Genomic DNA, 19,732 nt, shown 5'->3' on the forward strand with positions numbered 1-19,732 from the left:
ATGTACTTACATTCTATTAGTCACACAGCTAGGTATTTGTAATTATACAGAACCAATTCTAAGGTTTCTGCTGTATTTTTTGGCCTCCTATACATACCATTGGCCTCTTTCAACTATGCCACACTATTCATCATTGCAACCATACATTAGTACAATTCAGTGAAAAAAATTAGGCATTCCTGTCAAATTAAAAAATTCCAATGAATTCATAAAGTAACAGAAGTCAAACATATTTTTCTGAAAATGTGAATGTTTACTTATTATTTATGTGCAGTTACTTATAGATTCAAAATAAGTAAACAGTGAATATGGCCAAAAAAAAAAAAAATTAGGTGTCCTTTGTTTCAATATTTTATATCATCTCCTTTGGAAAAAATTACAGCTGCCAAAAAATTTCCTACAGGTAAGCTGTTTTATTCTTGTTTGGGAATTTTTCTTCCATTTTTCCTTTTAGTTCTAGCTTCTTCTAGTTCAGAAATATTCTTAATCTCCTTGTACATCGTATATGTTTGAGATTCCTCACATATCCAATAATATTCACCTTTCTGGAATATGGAGCCCATTTCAAACAAATCAACAGACAAATCAAATATGTACTTAATAAGAAACACATATTTGATTCAGAGCATGTTTTGGACAGCTGTCTTGTTGAAATATCCACATCATCTTAATTTTTTAAAACTCCCTGACTGCTTTTGTGTAGATGTTAAACAACAGAGTAGAAGACAGAATCTCATGGAACCACCATATGTGAATGATCTACTTTTGAGAAGCAATGTCCCCACATCATCTTCTGGGATAATTCTAAAAGGAAGATTTGGAATCACTGCAAAATAGTGCGCCCAAGGCTCAACCTTGCCATATAACCCATTGACCTGAAGGATACCATGATCAGTGCTACAGAAGCTACCAAGAGGTCCAAGAGAAATAGCAATTACATTCCACCCATACACAGGTAGTTCTTGACTTACGGCAACAATTGAGCCCAAATTTTTGTTGCTAAGTGAGACATTTGTTAAGTGAGTTTTTCCCCATTTTACGACCTTTCTTGCCACAGTTATTAAATGAATCATTGCAATTGTTAAGTGAATCTGGATTCCCCATTGACTTTCCTTTTCCCTGGATACTGCAACTATCATAAATATGAGTCACTTGCCAGGCATCTGAATTTTGATCATGTGACCATGGGGATGCTGCAATGGTTGTAAATGTGAAAAAAAAATGTAAGTTCCATTATAAGTTCAAATGGTCACTAAACAAACTGCTATAAGTTGGAGACTACTTTCTTAGCTCATCTACTACGGTAACCAAAATAGGTTCAGTGTCATTTCCCAGATGACATATCCAGTAAAATCACTTCCGAAAATCAGCATCCAAATCATCAAAGCCATCACTTTCTCAGTCACCTTATCAAAAGATAGGATATTTGACCAATGGTTACACTAAAAATATCGAATGAAGTTCTTTTTTCTATTATATTTTGAAGATGGATTATCAGTTTTGCATAAACCTTCCCCATTCAAGCTGCATAAAGTATTTAAGAGAGAGACCTACTTCTCTGGGACGATGAGTCTATAGTCCGTAGTGTCCAAGATCTGCTGTGCTGTAATACAAGAACTCAGCCATGATGCCTTAACTAGTTGCAATCCCTGAGGTAACTTTTTGAGTTTGAGGAGCCGAAAAGCCCGATCAAAATCCATGTCTTCATCTACTATTACATGTGTCACATCTGGGGAGAACTGGCTGCAGATGTGTCCTCCATTGTGGATGATCTGCTTACAGAAGATCTCAGCCCTGGCCTGGCCAATTCCTGCTTGCAACACATAAGCTGTGATTGGCTCCAACCACCCTGGTAAAAATACCACAGAGAAAGATGATCAGCAAGATAGGGTTAGATTACAAATCATTTCAGAGTGAAGAAATCTGATCACTTAATGAAATATAACAACAGTTAGTGTTTTATAACATATAGTCATGTTGTTATATTACTGCATCATAGAGATTGAACTTTTTAAGGATTAAGTCATTTCTCTGAAAGGATTAACAGCAAAGCAAGCCACACCAAGAGAAAGTCAGAAAGAAAAAAGATCACCTTGCTGATTCTTGGTTTCTTCTTTCCAAATCTTTAAAGGTGTAGAGTGTACCTCATCTCTCAACTTCTTTCGTTTGCGAAAAGCTTTGACAATTCCTTGAGGTTCCATGAACTACAGGTATCTCCTTCCCTAACAGGAGAATGCAGATTTGCTGAAGATGTAGGAAGGAAAAGTAAAAATAACAATATATTCTAATGACAGGTAATTCTTAACAGTTTATCCTTTTGTCAATGTTCCATCATTTTAGAACAGATTAATAGTTCTAGTACATATTCCACTCAGTCACATAAATGACTCTTTTCATCGTGCCTAATTTAATACATTTGAAGATTGGTAAAATTAGCATTTCATGATTTATGTACCTGATAACTATATATATTTTCTTATATCTCTTTGCCACTGTCAGCATATATGTTTAGCACTACTGGGAATGTTATTTTGCTGAAGGTTAGAGAAGATAAGTAAATACATTTGGTTTGGGGAGACAACTGGAAACACAGAGAGAATAGGTCTGGGATGGAAAATCAGTGCTGAATGTCATCTGCATATGGGTGCTATAGAAAACCATGGGATTTTACAAGATCTCCTAGAATAGAATAGAATAGAATAGAATAGAATAGAATAGAATAGAATAGAATAGAATAGAATAGAATAGAATAGAATAGAATAAAAAAATTTATTGGCCAAGTGTGATTGGACACAAAAGGAATTTGCTCTCAGTGTACATAAAAGAAACAATACGTTCATCAAGAATCATAAGGGTCAACACTTAACGCTAGTCATAGGGTACAAATAAGCAATCAAATCATACTAGGAAACAGTCAATATAAATCATAAGGATACAAGCAACAAAGTTACAGTCATACAGTCATAAGTGGAAGAAGATGGGTGATGGGAACAATGAGAAGATTAATAGTAGTGCAGACTTAGTAAATAGTTTGACAGTGTTATTTGTTGGGATAGCATATAGATATTTTTTTTGCTTGAGAGTAAAATTGTAATATTCTTAAATGTACTGCAATATATATTATAATGTATATCATATCCACATTACAAATAATAAACTGTATATTGTTTCACTGTTTAGGAACTGTATCCTATATGAAACAGTTCTTATTGTAACTTTCCTTGAAATATCTGGCTGGTCTTACTTTAGATGAATGGAGTCCTAATATTAGAAGGAGCAAGGACAGTATGGTACTTATGATCTATAAATATAGGAATTAAGATGGGAAATGTTTTATGAATTCAGAACACACGAGTCGGATCACTAGTCCTGTAGTGTCAACACTGTTGGGCTAAGTTTCCCTGGTAAAAGTAAAGACCACAGAGACTGAACCTAAGATTTGCTGAACACAAAGCATGTGCTCAAACACTATAAGCTATGGTTCTTCTATCCCAGATTCAATGTTCAATTTCTTTCATTAAAAGGATGCTATTAGGGACCACTATTAAAGAGTTGGAAAATACTTTACTGGAGAATCTGAATTTGTAGGACTTTTGCATTCTGCAATCTCGGGCCAGGAAACCGTGAACAAACTCTCTGACAAAACTGCCGATGAAAAGTATAGCAGCTAAAAATAATAATACCAATATTGTTCCTTTTAAGAATTATGATAGTAAATATCTCATGCGTACACCCGGGAGAGTCTTGCCCAATTCAGCGCTACTCAAGATGCCCTTCCCATAAATTTTGGTTTACAAGACATGCCGGCTAAGGGCTGCAGCCCTTGAAATCAACACAGATTGTGGGATTCCGCCCTAGAGAGAGTGGCGAGACCAAGGCAGGAAACTTTTTTGCATCACTTCGGAGCGCTGCTCTAATCCGAGCCCGGATCACCCCAGTCCAGAGACCAGCCGCTTAAGAGCGTCTGGATTTCGGAGGCGGGATGAGATCGAGCTCCTGACAGCCATGGCTAAAACACTTCTCTAGCGCTTCTCTAGCCCACTGCCGCACTTCCAAGGCGACTGAGAGGCGCCGCGCCGCCCTGCCCTACCTCGCTGCCTTAAACCGCCCTCCCAGCCACCTACGTTGCCCCTCTGGCTGGAGAAGGGGGGTGGAACCCTTACGCAACGTCCAAAGAGAGGCCAAGGAGAACGATACCGAGGAGGGCAACGTTCCCCTATGAACGGTATTGCTGTGACGCAAAAGCGACCTGCGCACGGCGTTTCCTTCCGTGTCAGGGCCGAAAGGCCGGAAGACCGGGAGGCGTTGCCTTGGTAACGTACCTAGCCGAGCCGCAATATGGCTGGGACTGGCTGGCTGGAGAGGTTGCGTGCGGCTCGCAAGACCGCCCTACTCGCCGATGGTAACGGGGTGGCGGAGCCTGGGATAGTGGCGATCTGGGGAAAATGACCCGCCGGTCACGGGCAAATGGGCAGCGGGTGAAGTTGGGGTCTTTCTAAGGTGGGAGAAGCCGTGCAGTTCCGCTCTCCAAAGGAGCGAGGAGGCTGTAGTCTCTCTGTTGCCTTCGCTTTTGGGTGCGCCAACCCGGGGAGACCTAACAGGGATAGACTGAAGATCCAACTTAAAAATCTCTTTAAAGTTTGTTTGTTTTTAAAGAAAAAATTCCCCAGGCTGTTTTATTTCTAACTGAATTGTATTCACCACTGTGGAGAGCATACGGAAATCAACCCGTTAACATTGGTGCTTATTTCCATCAAAACTTGCGTTTAGTAGAGGAGTAGTATGGATGGAGAGTTGTGAATCTCTAAAAGTCACTGTGGCCAAATGGGGAAATATATTGAGTTTGTGGGGTGGGATTTCCTCCTATTTCTCCTTTTTAGATCCACCTATCCTGTGGTCTCTTTAGGTAAACGAAAAATCCATTACTTGTTTGAGGATGGAAAGGAGATGGCAGAAGAGTATGACCTGAAAACACACCAGCTACTCTGTAAGCCAATCAACTTTTCTTACTTCTAGTTAAAGGTTGGAAATGCGAATAGTCCAGGTAGAATAGAATAGATTTTTTTATTGGCCAAGTGTGATTGGACACACAGTGAATTTGTCTTAATAATAATAATAATAATATTTTAATTTATAGTGCATATGCTCTCAGTGTACATAAAAGAAAAGATATTTTCATCAAGAATCATAAGGTACAACACTAAATGATAGTCATAGGGAACAAATAAGCAATCAAATCATATTAGGAAACAGTCAAAATAATTTGTAAGGATACCAGCAACAAGGTTACAGTCATACAATCATAAATCGGAGGAGATGGGTGATTCGAAATACAGGTTTTGCTTTAAGTCTTGCACATTCTGCAGGTCAGTAAAGCAATGAACTTTACAATGAAAGAGAGCCATACCAGGAAAGGGCAGTGAAAGCAATGTTGGCCTTGTCTCTGAGATTACAGGGCTCGTAGTCTGAGACTGCATGGCTTTATCATGCTTCTCTTGAAAAAACTGTACAAACGCATGCAAGCAGGGTATCAAGGGCACCCTGCTCTGATAGGATTTTTTTAGAGAATTTGACCACCTGCTATAGATCAAATGCAGACTCTATTTATAGTGAAATCAAACTTTAAATTCTTGTACCTTTCTGTCCCAAGTGTATATAAGTAGTCTTGCTTAATAACCATTTTTTCAGCAACCATTCTAAGTTACAATAGCATTGAACAAAGGGACTTACGACCAGTCTTTGAAGAGCTGGTGATCAGTGCCGCTGTGGTCACATGAACAAAATTCAGCCTGCCTGTATTTATGATCCTACTGCTCTACTCCCATCCCCAGCTGACTTTTGTCATCTTTTCCTGCCTCCGTCTGCTGGGCTCATCACATGCAGGGGAGGTACCATGAAAACACCCCACAAGTCAGCGGATGAGAGCTACAGAACAGGTGGATGTGTGATGTGCTGTGGCAGTATGCACCACTACGAACTAAGTCTTTCTTTTGCACTGTTCTTTCGCATGCTAGCCAGGTCCTTCTTTCTCACACCAGCCAGGGCTTTCTTTTGGGCATCTTTCTTACTGGTATGAAAGAAGGACATGGATGCACTAATGCAAAAGAAGACCCTAGCTAGTAATGCTGTGCAGCGCAGCAGCAAGCAAGCCAAGTGGCAAGGGCAGCCGGTAGCAGCAGATAGGTGGAAGACTTGCAGGGCAGAGATAGGGGGATGGGGATGAGGGAATTGAAGTGGAGACAGTCCCTTACCTTCTTCCAAGAAGTGCTTGGATATGGGTGGGTCCTCTTCTAATGACCGCATGCGATTCATTGAACAAAAGCAACTGAGATTGCCATAACTGCCATAGCGAAGCTGAGCAGTCATGTTTTCACTTAATGACCAAGTTGCTTAACGATGGAGTTGCCAGTCTACTCAGGGTAGTTAAATTAGGGTTTCCTGTAATATAACTAATAACAGGTTTGTTGTTATCCAGGAGGAGTTGGACGGGAAATTCCAAATGCTCCTTGTTTTGGACAAGTTAGACTAATCAAGTTGTTTGCTTTTAAACTGTTTTTCACACTGTGCAGTATCATTTCCAAAACCAGTTCCTTGAGCATGAATTGAACTGTAAAATATCAATGTGAATTTATAGCACTGAAACCCAGATCAATTAGCCTCACTTCCCAGATGATTCAGCTCTCTGGGCCTATGTGACGAAAGCTATGCAATGTTTCAGATTTGAAGAAAAAAAGTGTTTTGGAATGCATTGGTGTGCTTGTATAACATCAATCTACAGTGCCTGAACAACTGTCTTTTCCCAGAATAGTGCAATTGCCCTATTTAACAATGGAAGAATCCCACGGAAAATATTCATGTGATTTAACAAGTTGCATGCTGGTTTATTTATTTTTATCCCACCTTTGTTATTTTTTAAATAAATAACTCAAGTTGGCAAACATATTACGTAATAGTCCTTCCTCCTCCTCCTTTTTCCATTATAACAACTCTGTGAGGTGGGTTGGACTGAGGGAGTGTGATTGATGCTATGTGTTCTGAAACAATCTTTTGCTTTTGGATCTGAAATGCTACACAACCATCAGGATAAACCTAGTAAATAGCATAATCTGAAACTCAAAGCCAGCAGTTTTAAATGCTCTTTTAACACATGTTCATGTTATTAATATGTAAAAAAAGTCTACAAGTAGTCCTTGGGTTACAACAGCAATTGGACGAGAACTGCTGCCACTAAGTGACATGGTGATAAAATGTGACATCATGGGATAGCATTGCTTATCAATGAGAGTCCTAGCAGTTCACATTGTTGTTGATAAGTGAGGACCGTGTAGGAAGTTAAGCAAGGATCACATGTGACCACAATTTCCGACTTCCTACCAATTTCTTCATTGATTTTGCTTGTGGAAAACCAATAGGGAGCGTTGGAAAGTATGATCATGTGACTGTAGCTCAGTGCAGTATTGGAATCATGAGCTGGGTACTGAATACCCATATCATGTGAATGTGAATGTGAGGATGCTACAAACAGCTGAAACTCTGAGGACATGTAAGTCCCCCTTGCTCGATGCTATTGCAGGTTTGAATGGTCACTAAATGAGTGATCACAAGCCAAGAACCCCCCTGTATTCTGTTTCTGCAAAAGGAAAGAGACATAATTAAAAATAAATTGAATTCAAAAGTATTTGATTTAATTTGTTATATAGCAATCAGCTGCTAATTTCTTAATATCCTATTTGGGGCTTTTTTCCTGAAAAAAATAAATATCTCATTTTTTTTCTTTCTCTTTTTCCTTTCTGTGCAGTGAGAAAATGGAGAGAGAAGAATGCCCTAGGTGCACATGGCAATTGGGAGGTTGAAGTGGGAGAACCCACAATTCTTCCAGCAGGAGCTCTGGACCGTGAGTTCATAAAGGAGAGCAATACCAATGTAAATACAATATTTGTACCTCAGCATTTGATATTAGAAAAAATATACTTTATCCAATTTTTCTACCTTGATTTTTTTTCATTTAGAAAATAGTATGTAAGGTTTTCTTTCTATACCAAGCTGCATGAATAATCCATAACAGTAGAAATGTCCATTATACTCTTCCTTTCTACTTTGTCTCTGTCTTTTTCCAATCTATAAATTTTATTTGTTAAATGTGTTGTCATGCCGTTCCTACAAGGAGTTTAACTCAATTTATGAAGCATTGCTTTTTCAAATTTTGCCTCACAACATTCATGACAAAAGTTGAACTAAGAGGTAGCAACCATACTTTAAATTTCAACATAATTTAAACAGAGGAATTACAACTGAAAGTTCACTATGGTCAAAAAGATCTGAATTAACATTGCATGGAGATATTTTTGTAAATATGAAAAGTTTAATATGGCTCCTTTAAGAGACTCATATTCAAGGCCATTCTTAGCCATGGAAGGTCACTGGGTATATTTAAGCTAGTTAAAAACAGCAGGCAAGCATGTGCATGCTCCATTTGCACAAGCAGCAGGCGTGCGTGCCCGCCACTCACACGAATGGAGTTGTGCGCTTGCCCGCCGCTGGGATGGAAACATCCCCTCCTGCCCTGCCGGGCCCCAAAGCCAAAATGGTTAGCTAACTCCACTTTAGCCATTCATTAAATCATGTGTGCATTCAGATATAGTGTCGTGTCATGTTTCTTAACCTCAGCAATTTAAAAATGTGTGACTGGGGAATTCTGGGAGTTGAAGTCCATACATCTTAAAGTTGCTGAGTTTGAGAAACACTAGTGTGGTATATTGATTGCTTTAGGGAATGTAAATGCTCTCCAATCTTTTTATGACTCTGGGCAATTTGGGTAGCTTCCAAAGTGCAATAAAGCACCTATAAAAACATGTATAAAGCGTAACACATATAAAACACATCAGCTAAAACAGTTACACTGTAAGCCCTTGGGTAGTAAATATGTTTTCAGCTCTTTCCTAAATTGTAATGAGGAAGCGTGCTTTAATTCCACTGACAATTTATTCCATGACACAGACTATAATTTTGCCAAAAATGCCAAGAGCTAAATAATATTTTTATAAAAGGTTTATGTTCTGTATTATGATCCTGCCTTAAAGTTAGGATCTCTTTCAAATGTTCTTCCTGCATAAACTTAGAAAGTTCAGACTGTCCAGGAGCTGCTGATGCAGTTTTACAGAGGAATTATTGACTCTATAACTGTCTGGTGTGGTACAGCAACTGAACAGGACAGGTATAGAATCCAACGCATAGTCAAGACTGCAGAAAGAATAATTGCAACCAGCCTGCTTTCCATAGAAACCTGTATATTGTGCAGATCAGGAGGGCTGAGAAAATATCTGCAGACCCCTTACATCCTAGACACAAAACATTTCAGCTCCTTCCCTCAGGACAGTATTGCATGCCTAGATACAGGGGCAGTTTTTCCCCTTGTGCCATCCCTTTTGCTATCACCTAATTCTCATGGTTTTGTCAAATGTGTATGTATATCAACCCATGAGTAGGGGGTTCTTGGTTTCTTTCTTGGTTTCTTTCTCCTTGTACACTCTCCCTTCTATCTGGAACAAAATAGTTCCATTTCATTCAATATCCAGTTGAAGTATATATGTTTCATGTATGTACGAATACCTGAATTATCCCATATATTTGTATGAAGGGTGTTCTGTGTCATGAATGTAATTATTTATTGAATGGATTCTTGCTTGATTGTAGTCTTTTATGAAATTGACTTTTTTTCTCTCTTGTGAAAGATTACTTTTGTTCCTTAACTATCTTTTACTTCAGCCTATATTTTTCCTAAATCTAGTAGCACTTTCCTTCACATTCCTCAGTATTATAACATAATTTGTGTATCTGGGATGTATTTAGTGTATCCCACAAAACCATGTATTATATAAATTGAGAAAAGCTCATGGGGAAAGGTATTGAACCTAAAGATGCTGGCACTAGTGTTGCTTCAATTTAGATAAGAATCCAGCACTTGCATGTATAATTTTGGCAATTCCTATTCATGTTGTTGTAGTAGTTATTACAGTTGCTGTCTAGTTGAACTGAACAACACCGGACTGAATTCCATTTCTCTTTTCTTTAGCCTGTCTTTATGCGAAAAGACACCAAAAGCAGTTTCCAGTGGCGGATCCGAAACCTGCCCTATCCTAAGGATGTCTACAGTGTTTCAGTAGAAAAGGATCAACGTTGCTGTGTGGTCCACACAACAAATAAGAAGTCAGTAAACAGATTCACTCATGGTGGGATAAATTTGGGTGTATTTGTGCATAGCTTGTAGTATGTAGAAATGATTTTAGTTTTCTATTGTAATATTCTGAATTTTTCTTTTCTTAACAGTGGTATTTTTACAACAGTTATATTGTTTTAACAAAATAATATGAGCTGACATGGGTTGGTAGCTGGGCTGTTGATTTGAGCTCCAAACTTGGCAATTTAGTTGCAAATGTTTTGTCACCATTCAAGGAGACATTGTCAGTGCACTTTAAATTGACAAACCAACAGCCCGTAATCTGAACTTTTTGTAGTATTCACACATAATACTATGAAGAGTATGATTTTTGAACAAGCAATTGTATTGTATTTTGCACATATCCATAATGGATAGGTTTGAATGCAATGCTAAATAAAAAACAAACATCGATATGTCTTAATTTTATGTACAAATCAAGCTATAGTCCTGGAACAAAGAGCATTTGTTTTTCCTACTCTTTCCATTTTTCTGTAATCCCTAATATTTACCCAGAGGTGGTGCTGTTGGCAAGAACTTCTATTTTCTATTTGACCATTTATGTTAGGCTAAAGTTCTTCTGAGGGCAAAGAGTATAATTAATCAATGACAATAAAAAACTAGGGACATGGTCAGGGCTTGTCAAACATTTTACAATAAAGGCCAGACTACATTAACCTTATGGGCATTCTACTTAGCATCTTTGTTATCTCACTGGAACTGGCAGGTACAGAATCAGGTTCCTGAAGTTCAGTGGATTTCCTCTTGATAGGTAGGAATATTATTTAATATTTGTTGATTTGAGCAGTCCTTAAATATGCTCGGCCGTCTGCAGAGTCTCATTTTAAATCAGGATCATCTATGATTTTGACTTGTAGTAGACAGAATTCTCTTGCATATATACAAGCATAAATTTTACTGTTATGACATAGACTGCATTTACTAATAAGATGCCTTTTAAAAAGAACTAAACGAATTTATGACAAACATTAGATATATTTAAAACTCAGGATAAGTAGCTCTAAATTATAGTTGCTGATAGGCAAAGAATAAGAGAAACACATTTCTTTCATATCTCCCTTGAGGCTGTCAGCTAAAATTGTAATAAGATACAGTGTTAACCATGTAGCAGATCCAACAGATCATTTACTGTTTAGTAGCCCCGTGTATTTTAGACAATCCCACGTGTTTTGGACAATTCAGAACCAATGATGCCATTGTTCCTAGCATATAAAATGCAAACCATTATAAGGTTTTTGGGGAATGGGGGAATGAATACCTTAATTAGCATAGACATTTTACATTTGCTTGCTTTGCTTTTTGAAAATATCAGACATGATTGAGTAAAAATTCTAAAGTAAATCTCAATTCTGTCTACCAAAGAAACCAGGAAAAGTTGGATTAATGCTGCAACAAACAGCTTTTACATTATTTGTTCTGGCTGGTCGGTGGTAGAACAAAAGACTTTCTTCAATCACATATTTATCTTAGCCATCATTTAACTATGATTTATTGGTTAAATGGAAATATATTTATTAAGTTTATATGCTTCCCTTTTCACTGATAAGGCAACTCTGGGAAGCTGAATAATTGGCTGAATTCACAGGCTAAGCCATTAACAATGGATATCTGCATAAGGTGTAGCTAAAAATGCTACTTTCAATGCAATGCACTGAAATTGGCAGAAAGAAAATTGTCACCTAAATATCCAATCAAAAAACAGAGGAAGAAATCATTAGTAGCCCCTGAGTTCTATTTGTAATACAAGTGTTGTAACAAGAAAAACTGAGACATTAACTTTGTTCCACATGTGGGTGCTAGGTTATAGAGTATTTCATGCCTCTCAGTAATTTGAGGTCTTTAATAAAACATTTCAATTATTAGCTTCAGAAGTGGAATTGGCTTCTATCAGAGGAATGTACATTTTTCATTTATTTTGTGTTACAACAAAAATTACTCCACCACAAAACTGGTAGGCTCTTTACAGAACTTGGATTGTGCAGACTTTCGTGATTTTCCTATTAGATACCATTATTCATTGTAGCATGTTCTTTATTGTGAGGAAGGCAGAAGATAAAATAACTTTAATTCATGCTAAAACAATAGAAGAGTATATGTATGTCTGCATTTTATCCATTCTTCCATAAATTATTCTTTTTTTTTTACCAAAACTGGGATTTTATGAAATCTACATGGGAACTTGGAGATTTCCACCTATTGCTAAACTGCTAGACAGGTTCTTCTTTTTCCAGACAAGTCTAACAATATTTTTTCTGTTCCTGTGCGGAGCTGCTGATGGATCTGAGGCAACCTCTTTCCACTTCCACCTGGGACCAGCCCACAGGTTCCTAATCTCCATATTTCATAATGTTCAATTCCCATTAATGCTGGTGATTTGATCATGTGAGAAATTCTAGTTAGTCCTTTATGGCAGGAATGGGCAGCTCTATGTACTTCCCCCAGCCTCCTGAGATATATTACTAAAATGGTTACCAAAATTACCAATTTTCAGCAACATTTGTCTCTATTTTTTCCCCTTAAGGATAAAGATGAAATTAGAAGAAGGGAAACTCTAGGTAACAAATCACCAAAACTGTCTCACTTTTAAATTCCTCCCAAACTCATCCAAAATTGTGTCACTTAAATTCAGCCATTTACTGTCATATTTAACCAGTAGGATTTTAGGGTGAGAGTCAGGAATTCAGGATACAAATAAAGTGTAGGCTGAAAATGTGGCTCCGCCCCTTCCTCTGATGCCATCTTCAGCTGGTAGGAAAAACAAGATGGGGCCTACAATCCTGAGAAAGCTGTTTACCCCAGCTTTAGGAAAAGGGAAGACAATGGCATAATGCTTATGACAATTAGAATTTTAGCAGATGCAGTTTTTCCCAGGAGATATAACAGAAGAAACCTGGAATTACTCAATGGCTACTCTGCAATTGTAAATGTGGAAGCGAAGATAGCTCCCCAAAGGACCTTAAAAAAAAATATTGCCACCTACTTTTACTCATTCAACAATACCCCCTCTAGCCACAGCGAAAGGCTGCTAAAGTGGGATTTGATTCAGTCTTCTTGCTGTAAAACAAATCCATTAAAGCAAACTTCCAAACAAACAGGCAAAGTCTCCTTGGCTATAGCAGATTCAATTATTGCAGGACAAGGTACCAGTTAACGTTATGCTGGAAGAAGCAAAACAGCAGATCTATTTTCCTTTGATCTTTCACAGATTTTACTTGGAGCTTAGACCAGGTATTTTTCCCACTGCCTCAACCCTGGGGAGGGGGCAGGGGGGGCGGGGATAAAGTCGGTGTTCTCAGTGTGGACTTCCTAGGCTCTTTGAAACACTGGACTACTTTGGGGAGTTGCTTTTTTATTGTCTCAATCAGTAAGAACTTAACACTTCCTTAACTTGTCTTTTGTGTTCATCTAATCTTTGCTGTTTAACCTTTGACATCTCCATTATTATCCATGTCTGCCACCTTTCCCAAATATAAGCAAAAGGCTCCAAGCCCTGGGGTAACATTCTTCTTTAGCAGGCAAAGTTAGCCCTGGCTGGTTGGCCTTTGTGTGCATTTTCAGCAGGACTTGGAAAATAAAGGGTTTGTGGTTTGTGTAGCACTAGTTCAGCCAGTCAACTTCTGAACAAAACTAACTTAATTGAAAAGGATTGCTCATAGGTTTGACATCCTGTTCATTTTGGGGCACCAAACATGTATCAATTGTGGAGTATAATTCATAAAGGATGAGTTCCAGCCCCCCAAAGGAACTAAATGGCAGTCATGCTTCATGGAGAGAAAGCATATTGGCCTTCCATCTTAAAATTAAATTGAAAATAGCAGAAGATGGATCTCTCTAAGTGCCTGATAAATATGAGAGTGTAGGCACTATGCATAATCAAGGTGATCAAAACTAAACTAACATTCAAACTGTTAAGGTAGCCTATCTAACTCTTATCCTTATAATAATTAGTAAGTATCCCAGAGTTTGGGAAGCCCATTTTTTGTGCCTTTAAGTCAGGGTTAATTCCTGATGACTGGATTAGTTTTCTTGGCAAGATTTTTGGAAATGGTTGCCACTGCTTCCTTTCTTCCTCTCTTTTCTAAGAAAGACTGATTGATGTTTGCTACTGTAGTTTCTAGCATATGGCTGCATTTAAAAACAAAACCTTCTGATCAAAATTAGTAGCAACCTATGTTCAGTCAGATTTTTAAATATAACTCAGTTGGTTTATGTATTTATGTATTTTACTATAATAAAAATAATCCTTAGTGGAATCTTGCAGCCTTGAATGAAAGATACTCAGCTTCTAATTCTTGGAACAATCCTGAAATTTCTTTCATATAAAAACATAATTTTGGTATTCTTTATCTTCCACTAGTGAAGAAATGAATAGTCTTTATTTTCATGTCCACATTTACTTTCAGATACTACAAAAAATTCACTATTCCTGATTTGGACAGATTCCAACTGCCTTTGGACAGCACAGCTTTGAGTTTTACTCATGCCAACAATACATTGATCATCACAGTAAGTTTTCATAAAGCTGTTCTGACACCTTTAGCTTATTACTGTTTTCAGTCCTCTTTTGCTATGCTGCCTTTACAGATAGTCTTCAACTTACAACCATTCATTTAATGACTTCTCAAAATTGCAATAGCACTGAAAGAAGTGGCTTATGACTGGGTTTCACACTTACAACAGTTGTAGAATCCTCATGGTCATGTGATCAAAATTCAGGGGCTTGACAACTGGCATGTAGTTATGACAGCTGCACTGTTCTGAGGTCATGTGATCACCATTTGTAACCTTCCCAGCTGGCTTTCAACAAGCAAAGTCAATGGGGAAAGCCTAATTTATTTAATGTCTGTTGTAATTTGATTAAAAACTGTGACAGAAAAGATCATAAGATGGGGCACAGCTCACTTAATAACTGACTTTCTTTGCAGTGGAAATGTTGGGTTCCACTGTAGTTGTAAGTTAAGGACCAACTGTATAAAACTTGAGGTAACACACATGGAGGAAAATGGCCTTTGGATGAAAGTTAAGAATTAAAAATTATACCAGTAAGGCTTATGATTAAAAAAAATCACGCTATTTCTGTTTCAGTCTTAAAAATAACTCAATAAGTCAATAATAAGCATTTTTTCTTTCTAACCTGAAATAATTGTCTTTTATTTGTAATAACTGTACTTTCTTCAGAGAACAGGGAGGTATCCAATGAACAATTAGAGAAGTTCAAGTGGACACTGCCATGGGATATATCACACTGTAGCAGGATAAATGGGATCAAAAAAATACAATAAGGCAGATTTCAATGAATGTGTTTGAGATATAGCCTTATGTTCTAGGTTTTATATCTTAAATGGCTGAAAAAGATGAATCTGAGAGCATCACATACCATTGATTTTGCTTCTTTTTTTCAATTTTGCAAATAAGGCACTTTGTTAATAGCATTTCTGTTTGCGCTAACAGAGATTCAGGCTACTTTCTTTCCTATAGTATCAAAAGCCAACAGAAATACTAGCTGCAGAAGAGGAGCTACTAAAAGAACTAAAGAAGATCAAAGCTGCTAATAACGGCGAAGGAGACTGCAAGACACAGTAGTCGAGTTTTGAAGTGCATTGTCTGTATTTTTATTAAATAATAGTGCTGAACGGGGATCATTCATTCATTTCATTTATACCCTGCCACAATTCTACAGAACTCTTGGCAGATTACGAACATTAAAATCTGCAATTGAATAATATCTAAAAACCTAAAACAAAACCAACTGGAAAATGCAAAAATCCAAAAAGAGCCTCTTAAGGAGGGAATATATCAGTCTCTTTATGGCTCCCGGTAGCACCTATTCTGGTAAGGAGGCATTGGTAATCTTCCAGATCCAGGGTATAAGGCCCACCCACCCCTAATTATCCTCAGTATGGCCATGTGGCAGTGGCACCTATGCTTTCCAAGCTGCACTGGTTACCAGTTTGTTTCTAGGTGCAGTTCAGTGTGCTTGTTATTGGAGAGACTATGGTATCGACCCAGCTGATTCAATCCAGCAAAGTTAATGTACTAAATGTTCCTTTGATCAACCAATGGGGGCCTTCATAACCATATTGGAACCTCAGGATCATGTCTTCTGTCATGGCACCTGCATTCCAGAATGTGGTTCCTCTTGAGATCCAGAGGGCTTCCGTCCTGATAGCATTCTGGCAGGCCTTAATGACTTTGCTGTGCTCCCAAGCTTTGGACTAGGGTGATTGGATCCCCTTGCTAGGTGTATGATACATATTGTTGACCAGAGGTGCTACCTTGTTTATTGCTGTGTCTCTTTTTGCATTACATATTTGTTGTATGGTTTTATCGTTGGGCAGCCCAGAATCAATTGGAGTCTACATTGATATAAATAAATAGCTAAAGCAGCTGTGTGGGACAGAGGTCCAGACCATAGGTAACAGAGGGCATCTTGGAGAGCATGTAAAGCATCCCAGTTAACCTGGCAAGACATTCCAATCAAATCGCTAGACAATACCAAAGCAGTCAAGAGAATCTGAACAAACCTATGGTAAAATGTTATGCTAACTGGTCACCACAGTCACTCTTGCAACTGGCTCCTTCTCCAAAGGGAATTAACCATTCTGCAAAGAGCTTCTGGATGACAACATGCCAATGCAACAAGAGAGAAGTAGGAATGCTTCATTCTCTTATATCTGTGGAGCAGACTCAAATCTGGGCACATAATTGTGCTCAATTTCATTCTTGATACTCCTTCACCTCCTCTCTGGGCACTGCTGCCTCAACTCCCGCTGACAGTCCAAAACCCATCAGCCACCAAGGATAAGCCCAACAGCAGCTGCTTAGAAGCGGTTTCACTGAGGGCTCATGAGGGCTTGTTGCCTATGTTGAGAGTAGCAAAACAGGCACTTGTAGACTCACACATCACATCTTTGAGAAAATCAAGTACCCACCACAAACTACCCAGATCCAAAAGTGCCTGGAGTGGATCCTCTGAATGGGCATCACCTTGGAAGTCATGGTAGCCATCAATTTATGCTAGACCAGAAAGTTATCTGACCATGACAAGGGAGTAATAGTCATACTCTCCATATCCAGATCTACAGTGGTCCAAAGCAAAAACTAGCTGCTATATGTGGACAAGCCCATAATACCATGAAATGGTCAGCTTGATACCTGTACCATATTATGGTACAGGTATGTAGCAGCTACACTTCCATTCCACACAGTTTGCTCACCTCATGTAAGAGCTGGTATGAGCCCAACTCCTAAACTAAAACTTCACCTGTTAACCAATCTACCCATGGAGTCAGCAGCCTGGCCAAACCCCTAATCACTTAGTTCACTTAAACTTAGTGACCGCTTTGTTTAAAACAAGATTGTTGATTCCAACTGTGGTTGCTAAATCTAATCTAGTATACCCCTATGAAGAGAAGTAAATATAATACACAGACGTTCTCCCACTGTCCTGGGTACTATCTCTTTATCTCTCTGATCCTTCTCCTTGCTGGGAATCAGTATTTATTCATTCCACTTGGCTCTCACCTGAGAGACTGCCCATTCTAGTTACTGGAGAATAAATTTCCCATATACACTGCAACAGCAGGATATTACCAGCAAGTGCATCCAAAACATTGGTAGCATAGGAGTTCCCCAGGAAACTACACTCACCACCTTAGGCCTAGCAAAACTAAACTGCTCTTAGGTATAATGCCAAGACCCCTTGCCCAACTGCCAGCACCCTGAATGCATCACATTCTGTTTTCAGCCGCTGGCCACTCTTAGCCACCACAATGGTTGCTTTGTGTAAATAATCCAAGACCTAAAATCCCCTCCTGCCAGTTCACTGAAGCCCTTCAATCTGGCCACTTAATGGAGAAGGGCCTTCCCGGGAATTTCAAATCTAGTCCCATCAAACTAGTTTCCCTCCAGTACAGTACCATGATCCTCCCTGTTGCTTTAAGGCTGGGAGGTCAAGAATAACTCAAAAGTTCTGTTCCATTTTTGCCACTGTCAACACTGCCATACCTGGAAATCCATAAATCAATCTCAGTGCCACCTGCTAATATCTGCTTTTAAAGTTTGTTTACACAATTATAATAGCCACCTTTTATACCATAGTATGTGACTTGTCTTACGTTTTTATTATTTATACTAAACCTACTAGGTTTATCTGTTTGAATTTGAATCATGGACAGTGATAAGCCTTTCCAAATATTTTGTTTTAAAATAGATTTTCATGATATTGTCCTTGTTTCCCAATCCGTCATGTATGGAAGAATATTCAGAGTTTATATTCCAATTTTGTTGATTTCTCATTCTACTAAAAAAAAAATCCTTTTGTCTCAATTACACTGATTTATATTAGTCATTAATGAAATAAAGAAATGTTTGTGTTTCAGACATTTTTTCATTCAATTCTACAAACAGAACATAGTTCTGTCTTACAGACTTCACCATTTAACAATCTAATAATTGCAATTAGAATAAAAAGTAAGATGTGGGGGCATTCCTGTTGGCTGTTTTGGCCAGCGGTATCTATTCCAGTCACATATTTTCATACTGGCTTCTTATTTTTAGTGTGTGTCCTAATAATTTCATATTTGATGATATTCTTACTGTAAACAGAATATCCTATTTAAACTCATATGTACAAGAAGGGGAATGCATTGTTCAGAAACACTGTAGGGCAGTGATGGCTAACCTTTTTGCTGTTGTGTGCCAAAAGTGGGGGGAGCGCCGGGGGGGGGACGCATGTGCATATCCACACCCATAATTCAATGCGCCCCACCCCCGGGCATGCGCGCATGACCCCCCCTGCGCTCCTCCCACTTTTGGCACGCGATGGCATGGTGGGCTGGGTAGGCCCGTTTTTCACTCTCCCCAGCCTTCCCAACTGTCCCGGAGGCTCTCCGGAGGCACGAAAATGGCCTGTTTCCCGAGTTCCAGTGGGCCTGGAAAGCCCAAAAATCAGCTGGCTGCCGCACACATGCGTGCTGGAGTTGAGCTAGGGCAATGTTCACATGCCCACCAATATGGCTCCGCGTGCCACCTGTGACACACATGCCATAGGTTCGCCATCATGGCTGTAATGTTTACAACTATCTTTAGAAAAAATAAGTATTAGTATTCATGGTATTCCATTTATAAATATAGATGTTTGATGAGAGTGATGACAGAAGTCAGAATACCACCACATGTTTTTGCATCTTCTCTCAGAATTATGCATGGCTAGATGTTTTTTCAACATCTAGCCATTAAATTTAAAAAATCCTCCTTTACCTTCACAATTGTTATAATTTTTCAGGAATATTTATTCTCAGCTTGCTGTGTATGTCAAAGATAAGTAAAGTCAATCATGATACTGAATAAAAGGCATCAAGTCAAATGTACTGTGACTTCAATTACTTTTTGAAATCAAAGATACTTTTTATATGCTACTTCAATAATTTATTCAATACCCGGCCTGTCAGCATTGATCCAATAAAGCAGTTCTTATATAGTGCCAAACAATAA

General features: G+C 38.5%; 2 protein-coding genes across 10 annotated transcripts in view; one reads left to right on the plus strand and one right to left on the minus strand.

The window, feature by feature from the left end:
* The window catches only part of POLL (DNA polymerase lambda), a 21,467-nt gene extending 13,692 nt beyond the window's left edge, over window positions 1-7,775 (minus strand). The window contains exons 1-3 of one of the 7 annotated variants that reach the window (XM_058189381.1): window positions 6,252-7,775; window positions 2,093-2,244; window positions 1,555-1,849 (exon numbers count right to left, since the gene is read on the minus strand). In XM_058189381.1, coding sequence (XP_058045364.1) covers window positions 1,555-1,849; window positions 2,093-2,201 — 404 coding nt within the window. In that variant the 5' untranslated portion in view covers window positions 2,202-2,244; window positions 6,252-7,775. Of the gene's footprint in view, window positions 1-1,554; window positions 1,850-2,092; window positions 2,245-3,568; window positions 4,266-6,251 lie in introns of those variants that run through there. The other 6 variants (XM_058189378.1, XM_058189380.1, XM_058189379.1 and 3 more) reach the window with 6 other exon arrangements.
* Window positions 4,261-19,608, plus strand: DPCD (deleted in primary ciliary dyskinesia homolog (mouse)). Of its 3 annotated transcripts, none has more exons than XM_058189385.1 (6): window positions 4,261-4,402; window positions 4,907-4,987; window positions 7,799-7,923; window positions 10,073-10,206; window positions 14,641-14,743; window positions 15,716-19,608. In XM_058189385.1, the coding sequence occupies exons 1-6, from the start codon at window positions 4,339-4,341 to the stop codon at window positions 15,818-15,820; spliced, it is 612 nt and encodes a 203-aa protein (XP_058045368.1). In that variant the 5' UTR covers window positions 4,261-4,338; the 3' UTR covers window positions 15,821-19,608. The 3 variants fall into 3 exon arrangements, with proteins under 3 accessions (XP_058045368.1, XP_058045369.1, XP_058045370.1); XM_058189386.1 differs by having other exon boundaries at window positions 4,312-4,402; window positions 4,881-4,987; XM_058189387.1 differs by lacking the exon at window positions 4,261-4,402 and adding an exon at window positions 4,477-4,500.
* The last annotated feature ends 124 nt before the right edge of the window (window positions 19,609-19,732 follow it).

This window comes from Ahaetulla prasina, chromosome 6, assembly GCF_028640845.1.
Source record: "Ahaetulla prasina isolate Xishuangbanna chromosome 6, ASM2864084v1, whole genome shotgun sequence".
NCBI classification, from domain to species: domain Eukaryota; kingdom Metazoa; phylum Chordata; class Lepidosauria; order Squamata; family Colubridae; genus Ahaetulla; species Ahaetulla prasina.

Coding starts and splice junctions, on each gene's coding strand:
- DPCD (XM_058189385.1), top strand. CDS start 4,339: ATGGCTGGGACTGGCTGGCTGGAGAGGTTGCGTGCGGCTCGCAAGACC. Junction 4,403..4,906: donor GACCGCCCTACTCGCCGATG/GTAACGGGGTGG, acceptor TGGTCTCTTTAG/GTAAACGAAAAATCCATTAC. Junction 14,744..15,715: donor ACAATACATTGATCATCACA/GTAAGTTTTCAT, acceptor TCTTTCCTATAG/TATCAAAAGCCAACAGAAAT.